A 13,231-nucleotide genomic window follows, 5' to 3' on the forward strand; every position below is an offset into this window, starting at 1 on the left:
CTGTGTGTATGTGAGAGAGAGAAAGAGTGAGAGAGCGAGAGAGAGAGCAAGAGAGAGAGAGAGAGAGAGAGAGAGAGAGAGAGAGAGAGAGAGAGAGAGAGAGAGAGAGAGAGAGAGAGAGAGAGAGAGAGAGAGAGAGAAACCTCAATGTTGGCTAAGGGCCTTGGAGGTCCAGGAACAAACCCACTCAAGGCACAAGGAGACAGTGTATTGTCATTGCTTTCACTTCTAGCCAAATGCTGAGACCAAATATAGTCTAAGACACTTTTATTAGCCACTCTGTACATCTTATCTCTCTCTGTCCCTCTCCCTACCACTTCCATCTGCTTCAAGATCCCTGGAATCTTCTCTGTGGTGCTCACAGGGGGAGAATAAGTGGGTTCTCATTCTGGGCTACTCCTGGACACTCAGCAGAGCGTTGTTCTTTTGAAGGAAAAGGTAGGATGAGCAGCTTTTCCTCCAAAGGCCCCATGAAGAGGAAGGAAACGTCCAGGAGCTCTCCTTCAGGTTTGTTGGTTAGATCCAGATGCACAGGGAAGGCTTCGTCAGGACTTTGATTCCGCAACTGAGGACTTTTATCCTGCAACTGCTCGGGCCTCTCATCATCCAAATCAGGGAGTTTCTTGACAGTTCCTTTGGGTTCTGTTTTGGACACTGCGTCTAGGAGCTCTGCTTTCTTCTGCGTGGTTTCTAGCGCCTTGGGGAGTTTGGGAGGTGGTGTTTGAACAGCAACATTTTCACCTCCAGGAGCAGTAGCCTGAAATAAGGAGATTTATTTAAATAAGAGGCTCTCCCCAGAGGAATTCCCAGCAAGCTAATTGGCAAGTGTTCTTCTTCTTATTGGCACTTCTAATTGGCAAGTCTCAAAGAGATCAGATTGAGGTATGGGACTCTGGTCAAAGGAATAAAGCAAAAAGAGGGAAAGGTTGAGGGCACCAACAACTGTTGGGAACTTGATGGCAAACTTAGAAAACTTATTATCTACACAATAGTCCAGAGTGGTGAGCTGTGTCCCTGCTCCAGTATAGCAGTGGCAGCCATCTTTAGTGTTTTCCTCTATTCCAGGTCTAACATGTCCTCACCATACAGGCCTTGCACATGCTTCTCACAGACTCTGAAGGAGGAAGCTGCTGCAATACCAATCTATTTAGGTATTTAGAAGCTGAGCGACAAGCTGAGCCTACTGTCATACAGCTGTCATATGGTAGAGCAGTGTTGGAATCCTAATAGTTGATGCCAACCTTCCTCCAGTGATTCATGGAAGTGCTAAATCAATATATTTGTAAAGAGGTAGAATATTTCCAGAACATGAACCTCTCTTTATTGGTCAATGTGAAGGTCTTTGGGACACTGAGTTATTGCCTCAAAAACTTGAGACATCCAAGTTAACAGGTCTGTATTTTTTTTTTTTTGGTTTTTCGGGCCACACCCATTTGATGCTCAGGGGTTACTCCTGGCTAAGCGCTCAGAAATTGCCCCTGGCTTGGGGGGACCATATGGGATGCCGGGGGATCGAACCGTGATCCTTCCTTGGCTAGCGCTTGCAAGGCAGACACCTTACCTCTAGTGCCACCTCGCCGGCCCCAACAGGTCTGTATTTCTAAAGGAGAATAACTTATTTTGTAGTACAACAGCTAAACAAATCTTGAGTAAAATGAAACATAACAGTTTACAACATCTACCCTTTGTTTGTGGTTATGGTACACTGAGTAAAATGCTAATCAAGAATGTTAGAAAAATGAAAGTAGAGGATGACATGGTGTCAGCTAAACTGTAGATAGTTTACCTTGTTCTCAGAAAGGTAAATGATTAAACTGAAAGAAAAAAAATACCTGTAATTCAAAGAAATCACAAGACACAGTGACAGTCCTTTTCGTGTGGACTTCTACCAGAGAGCCTTTGCAAAGACCAACAGGCTAAAGAAAGAGAAAACACAATGAGCATGACAGTTATATGATAATACACAGAAATCAATTTTCTTTCTCATTATATAGACACATAGCCAATAAAAACTTTTTGTTACTGCCATAAAATAGGCAACACTATGCCAATTCCACCTAGTTAATTCTTAGGGGGAAAAATCACACAAAAAACCCTAACTTGAATTAGGGGGAAATCAGGAACTTGATCACCAAATTCTGAATATATTAAATTATTTATAGTGAATAAAAATCAGTTTCTCTATAACTTTTATTTTCCCTTGTAAATAACACTTAGAATTGAATGTACCAAATATGTATAGATAGGTGATCTAAATGACTCAAACCATATGAGAAGATTAGAAATTCCTGAATATGGAAAAATCCACTAATGCAGGAAATCTTTATGGATTTTTTTTTTTTGAGCCACACCTGTTTGACGCTCAGGGGTTACTCCTGGCTATGCACTCAGAAATCGCCCCTGGCTTGGGAGGACCATATGGGACGCCGTGATCGAATTGAAGTCCGTCCTACGCTAGCGCTTGCACCTTACCTCTAGTGCCACTTTCCCGGCCCCTATGAAATATTTTTTTTAATACTTTTACTTCCTCTTCATCATCAAGCCACATAAAGGAGAAGTTCTCAATAAGTTTTTTTGAAGAGAATGTTGATATAGTTATTACAATTGCTATACCAACATGGATAGGATTTATTGAGTCCTCACAAATCATAGGTCAAGATGGGACTACAGTAGAAGATCCACAAAGAGGGAACTTTTGCATGTACTTAACACGTACATGGAGGGCTGGAGCAAAATCACAGTAGTTGGTCTTGCATGCAGCCGACCCGAGAAGGACCCCGTGTTCAATCCCCAGCATCCCATATGGCACCCTGAGCCTGCCACGAGCGATTTTTGAATGCAGAGCCAGGAGTAACTCTTGAGCGCTGCCTGATGTGACCCGACACCCCCCACCCCAATGTAAAATCAGATAGCGGTGATTGTACTACAACTCGATATATACTAAAACATTCACTAAAATATGCAAGTAATAGACCACAACAATAGTATATTGACTAGGGCATTCGTCTTGCACACATGCCATCCAGATTCAATTCCTGGCACCACAGTGTCCCTTAAACCCTTCCAAGAGTGATCTTTGAGTACAGAAACCAGGAGTAATCCCTGAGCACTACTAAATGTGCTCCCCCCCCAAAAAAACCCCAAAAGAAACCAACTACCCTCCTCCAAAAGATTATGTATATATATATATATATATATATATATATATATATATATATATATATATATATATATATATATATATATTAGTAAGAGTGAAGTTTATGACTGTGAGTTAGTTATTACTAAATGTTGCTAAAAACAAATAGGTAAATGTGCAAGGAAGGAAGCTTTTTGTTGGTTTTTGAGCCACACCTGGCAGTGCTCAGGGGTTACTCCTGGATCTGCACTCAGAAATTTCTCCTGGCAGGCTCCAGGGACCATCTGGGATCCTGGGGATCAAAACCAGGTGCAAGGCAAAGGCCCTACCCACTATACTATGCCTCAGACCCCAGGAGGGGAGCTTTTGATGTATTTTCCACAGCTGTGGTACAATACACTTGTAGATTAATGAGACATTTCCCATTGTTTTTCCATAGTGGCAAGGCAATTTGTTGGATACATTGCTTAGATAAAGGCCTATTTGACTTTGTCTTTCAAGAATGAGGCAGGGAATAGAACATGCTACTGTATTCTAAATAAAAAGAGTTTTCTTTAGATGAAAGCAGAACACCACCAACCACTGAGGAGTTTCATCTATATTTGTATCCTCTTGTGATAAATTTTAGCAAAGATATCACATTGCGGATGAAAACAGCACTAACAATAAATACTTATTTATGTGAGTTAAGGCATTTGCTTTAAAAGTAGCACAAGGGTTTCATGCCCAATAACAGTTCATACAAAATTTGCACTCAAAGAAATAATCAGAAATGTAATAAATCTTGGAATATGAGTATAAATCTTGAAGACATTCAGAAATACTCACCAAGTCAGAGGGAAGTACACAGATGCTGTCCATAGATTTGGTACACGGAGGAGGTGACTCTTTGATTAAATATTCCACAAAGTAAAATGAACCAAATCCCCCCTGATATAAGACAAGAATTAAGAAACAAAAATTAATACTTTGCATGTGAGAGATGAATCAGCCTTGGCAAATTATAGTAATTCAATCACATGTTCCTAGAATTTTTTTCAAAACAGGTATCTTGTTCTTCTTAATCTCCACCATGATCAAAGTTTATGTTCTGATTTTAGTATTTTGAAAGCATAATAATTATACTTTTCTTCCTTTGGTAAGGACTAGAATGCATTCTAAAATCTTCCTGTGATTGGGACCTGAGGCAAGGTACTATCCTTACTTGTAGCCAACCCAGGTTTGATCCAGTACCCCATATGGTCTCTAAGACCCACCATGAATGATTCCTGAACAGAAGCAGAAGTCCGGAGCACTGTGGATGTGATCTCAAAATAAAATAAAAAAACAAAAGTCTTCCCATAGTTGATCTTATTTTTCCTTCTGTACAATTGGGGATGGGGGTTGGAACACAGCAGCTGTGCTCAAGGGTTACTTCTGTCTCTGCACTCAGGAATTATGGGGTACATGGGGAACCATAAGGAATGCCAGAAATCAAACCTGGGTTGGCCAAGTGCAAGATAAATGCCCTATTCACTATACAATTGCTCTGACCCTTCTCTAATTTCTATTAGATTAGTTTTCCCTCAGTATAATAAAAATCAACAAAAAATTCAATGCAAATGAACCTCTATTTCATTTGGTTCATAAAACCAAACACCCCTCCACTCCAGGTCTTAGAAGAGAGCAGAAGCTGATCTGCGAAATGATTCATGATCAAGCAGACATGAGAACATAAGTGAGTAGTTTGCCTAAGTAGAACAACCTGGGAAGATTTTCTTTTTGCCATAAAGCCAGTGAAAGAAACTGTAAAATCTCTCTCTGTTCTTGGGGTGGGAGACATAAAAGAGAGAGACATGAAAATACCCAGAACCAAAATATGATTGTGATTCATGGGGTCTACCAAAGCAGAATATGAAGAAAATACTCCTAAATGTTATTCAAGAGCTTAATAGCTCTCAGTTTAGGGTTGATGGCAGCATTTTAGAGACACATTGTTGGTTTAATTGGGTTGAGGGGGGGTGTGGGATCACACCTGGCGGTGCTCAGGGGTTTCTCCTGGTTCTGTGCTCAGAAGTCACTTCTGGCAGTCATGGGAGACCATATGGGATATTGGGATTTGAACCACCGTCAGTCCTGAATCAGCTTCGTGCAAGACAAACGCCCTACTGCTGTGCTATCTCTCCAGCTGCAAAATATCTTATTCTATTTTTTGTTTTGTTTTGTTTGTTTTGGGGGTTCACACCCGGCGGCACTTGGGGGGTACTCCTGGCTCTGTGCTCAGAATTCTCTTCTGGCAGGTACACGGGGGACCATATGGGATGTCGGAATTAGAACCACCGTCCTGCATGCAAGGTAAATGCCCTACCTCCATCCATCTCTCTGGTCCCTACCGCTGGGTTTTTTAACCTCACCTGACTGGTAGCCTGTGTGACTTCAACGAGAGAATACTTCTTCGAGGTGCTCTCTCTGTTGTATTTTGCAAGAGACTCTGTGGCAGCTTCCAAAACCTTGGGATTTGACCCATCAATGGGGACAGGGCTGGGGCAGTCAGGACAAGTCATGTGAACACTTCTTCGAGAAACTGTTGATACCAAGGAAATGACGTTAACAACTAGACCTTTAAATTCATAATGACTTCTAATCCTATAAGTCATATAAACACAATCGAGGTAGAAGGTAAATAGATGTTTAAATCCTCACTTAAGAAAAGCAATGAAAAGTCATTTTCTGGTAGAAAAGGAAAAGGGGGAAGTTATTTTGGAAAGAAGGGAAAGTAATTTTCTGGAGAAAAAGTTAGCTTCAGTCAGGGTTTCTCTGCTATGAGCATGCATTACATTCAAAATTCTCTTTAAAAAAGAACGTTCTCTTTCAATTATTGACCTTATGAATTATACCCAAATATGTTATGTGGCCATTTTAACAGAATTACTCCCCCCTCCCCAATCAATTCAATATCTAGGATCTCTTTAAGGCAGATTGGGTATCTTAAAAAATTGGAATCTTACATTATCATGCTTAACATTCAACATAAATATCTAGAACTTAGTTAATAATATATAGAACTTACTGCTTACTTATTCACTCATGTAGAAAATGGGAGTGGAATACAAGATCTTTGGGTTAAAGATTCTATTGAGAGATTAAATATCAACAATCTAGGTGCAGCTCTGTTGGAGGCCTGACTTAGAGCTCTGGTATCACATATACTTTGAGCATCACCAGGAGCAATTCCCAAGTACTGAGCATCCAAGTACAAGAGCATTCCCTGAGTCCTAACAGTGTGGCCCAAATAACAGGAAGGAAATGAAAATGCAAAGGAGATTAAAAAAAAAGTTGGTCAAATCACAGTGATTAGAGAGCATAATTATACTTTCTATATAGTTATTTTTTCTGATTATAATGAGGTTGGTGTGGTCTGGAACTTGATTTTGTAAACTAAGTGCATTATTTGAATCAATTATTAGTTCACTGGATGTGTGCTAGAGAAATCCATAACCTGTGTGTCCTGACCTCCAAGAACTGTGCTTGTGACTTTCAGTAATGTCAAGATCTATTTTATTATTTTTTTGATCTCCAACTTATTTAGATAAGACTAGTCTTACAAGGAGGAAGCTAAAATGACTAATACAATCTTTTCTCTAGTCTCTTGTCCCTCAAAAAATAAGCACTGTTATCCTTTGGTACTTGTTAGAAATGTAGATCTCAGACCCCATCCCAGATCTGTGAATCAGAATTTGTCCTTAAACAAGATCAACTTGGGAATTTGCTTGCACACAATAATTTGACAAGTGGTCCAATTCTGATTTCCCAGGTCATCTTAAGTAGCACCCAGCATAAAATCATGTTGGATAATTCAAATGTCACTAGTTTTAATTTTATTTTAATCCATTTATTCATTCAAGTTCAAAATAACATGTAACAAAACTACAGGAGGGATATTGAAAGGAGGAAGAAGAAAGAAAATATTTACATTACAAAAGCAGAAGACTCCAAATTAAGAAGTATCAAGTAATCCTTGAATGGTTAGGCTAAAGTGTTAAGGGAATGTACAACAGTTAAGCAATGTTCTTTTCTTGAATATAAAAAGTAATGGCGAAAGCTGTATTGGCAGTAGTCCCAAAGAATACACATGAATTTGAAGGACAAAGAGATCAAAGAGAGCGTTCTCTGCAAGGAAGAAACATGAGCAAGACAAAAAGATTGTATAATGGATTGTTAAGGAGACAATGAGGCATTCAGTGAATGGAACTCAGAGGAGGCATAGGAAGAGAAATGGACAGAATCTTATCACTTAGCTCCGATGATCAATTTTGCATTGAGATCAGTCCATGATGAAACTGATACTTAGAAATATGAAGTTTGGAAAGAGAATCAGTGAAAATATTCATATTAAGAACCTGCTCTTTGGGCTGGAACAGTGGCGCAGTGGTAGGGCATTTGCCTTGCATGTGGCTGACCTAGGACAGACTGCAGTTCAATCCTCAGTGTCCCATATGGTCCCCCAAGTCAGGAGTGATTTCTGAGTGCATAGCCAAGAGTAACCTCTGAGCGTCACTGGGTGTGGCCCAAAAACCAAAAACCAAACCCCCCCCAAAAACCAAAACAAACAAACAAACAAAAAAAAGGACCTGCTTTTATAATGAAGGAAGGAACTAAGGACAGGAGACTCCTCTACATTATGAGATTGTGTTGTTTAAATGTTTCCTCTCCACTTTTTACTTTAAAAGAAATAAACAGATATATGTTTACCTGGACGAAGAGTACAATTATAAGCAACTGTATGGAGAACCCGTCTTGGTCTGTTAATGTAAAATAATGCCTTGCATTGGCCATAAACCTGAAACAAAGACATTTTATGAAAGGTTAGAACAAATTCTGCCTTTTCAAATTTCTCAAAGTAAAACTGACATTTTATTTGTAAATTCTTTTGTATATATCTTTATTTTATTTATTTGTTTATTTATTTTTTGGTTTTTGGGTCACACCTGGCAGCTCAGGGGTTACTCCTAGCTCTATGCTCAGCAATCGCTCCTGGCAAGCTCGGGGGACCATATGGAATGCCGGGATTCCATCCACCGTCCTTCTGCATGCAAGGCAAACACTTTACCTCCATGCTATCTCTCTGGCCCCTATATCTTTTTTTTTTTCATTTAAAATTTATATATTGATGTAATGTTGGCTAACAAGAATGTAAATGTTTATAAGATTTAGGCTATAATATCACCTCACTACATCCACCATGGAAAGCCCAGTATCCTTGCATCACAATGCATTGATCCTTTGTTAATTTACTATTTACATGGTTTGGGACCACACTTGGTGGAACTAGGAGTTACTTCCAGATGATTCTGCAGAGGTCACTCCCAGCACTGGTCAGGGAATCATAGGAGGACCAGAGCTCCTAATTGTAAGGCAACAGGTGTCCTAGTATAAATAGGCAATCTGTTTGCAAAACCAATAAATTAGGTTTGGGCTATTTAGTTAAATAAATAAATAAATATGTGTCAACCAACTATTCTTAATTATTAACACAGTACTATACTCATTTTTATTAATAGATACAGACCCAGAATAATTGAAAATAAAATGAAAGCTGACTACTTTTTTTCAATTCTAGTGAACATGAAAAGGCTAAATTCCATGTCTTTTGGGAGCCTCCCAAGAAGTGCTCAGGAATGCCTATGGAGTCCACTAAAACAAATGAGAGCAAAAGGATTAATGTGAGGGCCAGAACTGTGATTCTTCTGTCACCTGAGCCTTCTTGGGGGTCTCAAGGACATTTAGGGCCACACCCAACTATGACTGGAACCTCCAGTGCTACAATAAACTGTATTTTGGGGACCTTGTGGTCTGGGGTTCAAAGTGGAATTTACCCAATGCAAGATGTGTGTCATATGGTCTGTATGGTCTCTCTAACCTCAATTTTGTTTGTTTGTTTTGGCAAAACCCAACGATACTCAGGGGTTACTCCTGGCTCTATGCTTAGGAATTACTCCTTACAGTGCTGGGGGCCTATATTGAATGCCAGGAATTGATTGGCTGTGTGCAAGGCAAGAACTTGCCTTCTGTTCTGCCCCTCTAACCTCTCCAGCTTCAATTTTTTTTCTTTAAAAGGTGTTTATTGGTTATATACAAAATAAAGAAAACCTTATATGACACAAACATATACTATGTACAGCAATAAATACCTGGAACCTGGCCCAACGCTGCCCCCCCCCCAGCAATTTAGCAACAAATACTGCACTGGGCAGGTGGGGCCCTCCTCTGCCCACCCCAGATGGACTTGGAACTCCAAGGACACTGCAGCAGCTTCCTGACAGCCCCCCCGGTGTGGGCCTTCTCCAGACAGGCAGCATCTACCAGCTCTGCTTTGTGCTGGGCACAAGGCACAACAGATGAGCTGGGCTGGGCTGGCAGCCTAGTCCTGGGCCACTTCTGCTGGGTTAAAGGCTCCAGGGATAAGCAAAGGAACCAGCTGGACCAGCCTCAGTTTTTTAAAATTGTTTTTTAATTTTTTTGACTTAATTGACTTTAGAACCACACATCTGTGTCCCAACTCTGATTGATCATGGGAGATTATTTCCTGTGCTACTCAGGTATAGGTGTGGTTTTTGTATACAACCAGGGCCTTCAGCAAGCAAAGTTATACCTCCAGGCCCAGGGACAAAGTCTGTAGCCTCATAGTTTGTCTGAATTATCTGAAAACTTCATTTTCATCATTTTGGGTTCACAGTTCTAAACTACATATTAGTCTTTATTAAAACAAAATCAAACAAATAAATCAAATAAATAAGGACTCTTTCTTTGGCTCCTACCACCATCTTTAAACACACATATGGAATACTTCATTTCAGAGTTTTATTTCCTCAAAATTTAGGCTGGCTTAGAGCAGCCAGATGAGCTCTTTTTGTAGAGGTAAAATTTAGGACTAATTTTCAGTTATGTTCCAAAACCCCTTCCAATTGTCTCTGCTCTGCAGCATCAACTACATGGGCCCCTTGACCAGAGATTATAAATGAAGTTGATTTGATGCTCCATGTTGTGCAATCTGCACTTTGTATAGAGAAGAACGAGTTTCTCCTCTAGAAGCCCCCAGACACAGGTACTTACTAAGCCACCCAGAAACCTCTCTGAACAGTCCTTCCAGGACTTCCGGCTGAGCACATGGCAGCTTGTCTCTAACACATCCAGGGTGAGATAGAAAAGAGATCCTCCTGGTTCATCATCCTGTGGGCAGGTGAAAAATTAGAGCACTTCATCATGAAGAACACGCCTCAAATAATTGGTTTCCAAAGTTTCTATTTTATAACAAAGTCAAGGCTATCACTGTGACATTTCATCTCAATTCTGGAATGCCAGTAAGTGGCAGGTAGGATAACTAAAAGCACTTGTGCCCAGGAACAATCCCCAAGAACTTTATGCCTCCTTGCAGAGGAGAGCAGAGCCTCTTGTGATCTCTCCACTTTCGAAGCATCTTCCCACACATATTTCAGGGGTCCCCTCACTCCCACTCCTTCCACCCCATTTACACACCTGTGAACACCCAAATAAGGGCCACCACTTGCCTGTCTCTGTTCACGAGCATCGCTCACTCGGTTGAGGCGGAGTATGTAGCCATCTGTTCGGTCCTTGTTGATGTTCTCCAGGGCAAAGTCAGCAAAGGACAGCACATCTGAGTCATTGCAGCCTCGAGAGAGTAAAAGGGGTGGCCGTGGTGCTACGACCTGTTGAGGTGGGGATCTAGCACTGAGGCTTGAGGCCAGGGCACAGAGCACCAAGGGAAGGAGGAGACCCATCCTTTAGGGAGAATGGGCCAGGTCAGTGTGAAGAGTCACAGAACCTGGTTGTTTATAAGGCTCTGTAGGAACCACCTGAGCAGTTTTGTAATTTCCGCTGATCTAGTGACCAGGATCTGAAACATGATGTTTTCTTCTATCTACCTGAAATCTCAGTATGCATTTCCCTGAGTCAGTACCATGAGAGAGGATTTGCCAATGTTTCTAACCTTAGACCCTGTGGGCACTCTATAAACATGCCCATGTAAACAGATTTATTTCCTAATCTTCTTCCAGGGAATCATAATACACACTGATCAAGGCTCGTGGGAGGTCATTATATCCTGACTTGTATTCTCTGTGAGAATGTGTGGGATTGTATTTGCTCTTCTTTAAAAAAAAATCTTTAAAAAAAACCTTTTTATTAAAATATTGGGATATACAATAGATTTTTAAAATGTTTTTCAATATTTATTGCTAAAGAAAAACTGTAAACTAGCAACAATAACTTTAAAGTGCAGAAAACCAACACTTTTAAACAATAAATAAATAAAACAATAGTTTTAATCACACTTTTCATACATAATTCATTCCAACACCAGACCCATTACCAGAGTGCTTTTTTCCTTCCATCAGCATCCCAGAGACCCTCCCAACACTCCTTACTCCCACCTCAAGCAAACTCAGTTTAATAGACAAAAATCTTCAGTATTAATGACTTTATCCATTTGTTGTCCTCTTACTATGTTTCTCCACACACTTACAAATAGGAGAAATCTGTGTGTGTGTGTGTGTGTGTGTGTGTGAGAGAGAGAGAGAGAGAGTGTGTGTGTGTGTGTGTGTGTGTGTGTGTGTAGATAATGACACTCCATACATATAGATAAATAGAGTAACCTGAAATTCCACAAAATTGTAACTCAATTTAAAAAATAATTTTTTTCGCAGGCCAGAGTGATAGCACAGTGGTAGGGCATTTGCCTTGCACGCATCCAATGTGGGAAGAATCCAGGTTCAATCCCTGGCATCCATATGTTCCTCCAGCCGGCCAAGAGTGACTTCTGAGTGCAGAGCCAGTAACCCCTGATTACTGCTGGGTGTAGTCCAAAAATAAAAACAAAATAATATTTTTAGAAGTATACATAAATTTAAAGAATATTATGAGGGGCCGGAGCAATAGAACAGTGGTAGAGCATTTGCCTTGCACATTACAACCTGGGACAGACCCGGGTTTGATCTCCGACATGCCATATGGTCACCTGTGCCTGCCAGGAATGATTTCTGAGTACAGAGCCAGAAGTAACCTGAGTGCCATCAAAAAAAAGAAAGAAAGAAAGAGAAAGAAAGAAAGAAAGAAAGAAAGAAAGAAAGAAAGAAAGAAAGAAAGAAAGAAAGAAAGAAAGAAAGAAAGAAAGAAAGAAAGAAAGAAAGAAAGAAAGAAAGAAAAGAAAAGAAAAGAAAAGAAAAGAAAAGAAAAGAAAAGAAAAGAAAAGAAAAGAAAAGAAAAGAAAAGAAAAGAAAAAAGAAAGGCCAAAGATAATAACAGGAGTTTGGAAACTTGCCTTGCACATAGCAAACCTAGGTTCAATCTCAAGCATCCCATATGGCCCTTTGAGCCCACTAGAAATGATTCCTGAGTTTAAAGCCAGGAGTAATCCCTGAACACCACTGAGTGTGGCTCACAAACAAAACAAAGATTTAAAGGGTAAAATCTGAGCAGGCCTATCAAATTACTGTGTCTTATCCTAAGAAAGAAAATATTGGCTTTATATTAGAAAATACTATATTGTAATTAATCCTTAAGTGTCTTCATTAATAAGTAAAAGATTGTACTAAAAATCTCTATTGGGCCAGAACCATAGTACAAAGTGTATGATGCTTGCTTAGCACACACAACCAATCCAGGTTTGATCCCTGACATCCCATATGGTTCCCTGAGCACTTCCAGGAGTTTATTTCATTTTCTTTAATTTTTTAACTTTATTTATTGATTGATTAGTTTTTGGGCTATACCGGCTGCTCTCAGGAGTTACTCCTGGCTCTGCACTCAGAAATCGCCCCTAGCTGGCTGGGGGACCATATGGGATGCCAGGAATTAAACCGGGTCATCCCCCCTCTTACCCCCACCCCTGGCCAACCTCATGCAAGGCAAATGCCCTATTGCTGTGATATGTCTCCGGCATTTACTGCTGTGCTATCTCTCCAGAGTTTATTTCTGAGTACAGAGCTAGGAGTAACCCTTGAGCCTCGCAAAGGTTATTCGTAAGTCCCCAAACAAAAAATCTCTATGGATGTAAAAAAAAATAAAACCAAATCAGACATATAGTATTCATTATAA

At 40.1% G+C, this 13,231-nt stretch overlaps 1 protein-coding gene across 1 annotated transcript; it reads right to left on the reverse strand.

The window, feature by feature from the left end:
• Nucleotides 1–236: 236 nt before the first annotated feature.
• LOC126011961 (fetuin-B-like) lies at nucleotides 237–11,014 on the reverse strand. The gene is made up of 7 exons (XM_049775742.1): nucleotides 10,687–11,014; nucleotides 10,232–10,348; nucleotides 7,871–7,958; nucleotides 5,533–5,702; nucleotides 3,968–4,069; nucleotides 1,833–1,916; nucleotides 237–757 (listed from the first exon to the last, which is right to left on the reverse strand). The coding sequence occupies exons 1-7, from the start codon at nucleotides 10,915–10,917 to the stop codon at nucleotides 359–361; spliced, it is 1,191 nt and encodes a 396-aa protein (XP_049631699.1). The 5' UTR covers nucleotides 10,918–11,014; the 3' UTR covers nucleotides 237–358.
• Nucleotides 11,015–13,231: the final 2,217 nt, after the last annotated feature.

This window comes from Suncus etruscus, chromosome 6 (genome assembly GCF_024139225.1).
Source record: "Suncus etruscus isolate mSunEtr1 chromosome 6, mSunEtr1.pri.cur, whole genome shotgun sequence".
Classification (NCBI taxonomy): domain Eukaryota; kingdom Metazoa; phylum Chordata; class Mammalia; order Eulipotyphla; family Soricidae; genus Suncus; species Suncus etruscus.

Excerpts from the sequence above, each read along its gene's own strand:
- LOC126011961 (XM_049775742.1), bottom strand. The coding sequence starts at position 10,917 with ATGGGTCTCCTCCTTCCCTTGGTGCTCTGTGCCCTGGCCTCAAGCCTC. Across the intron at positions 5,703-7,870 it reads TAATTGTACTCTTCGTCCAG|TTTCTCGAAGAAGTGTTCAC; the intron begins GTAAACATATAT and ends TGGTATCAACAG. Across the intron at positions 1,917-3,967 it reads GTGTACTTCCCTCTGACTTG|CCTGTTGGTCTTTGCAAAGG; the intron begins GTGAGTATTTCT and ends CTCTTTCTTTAG.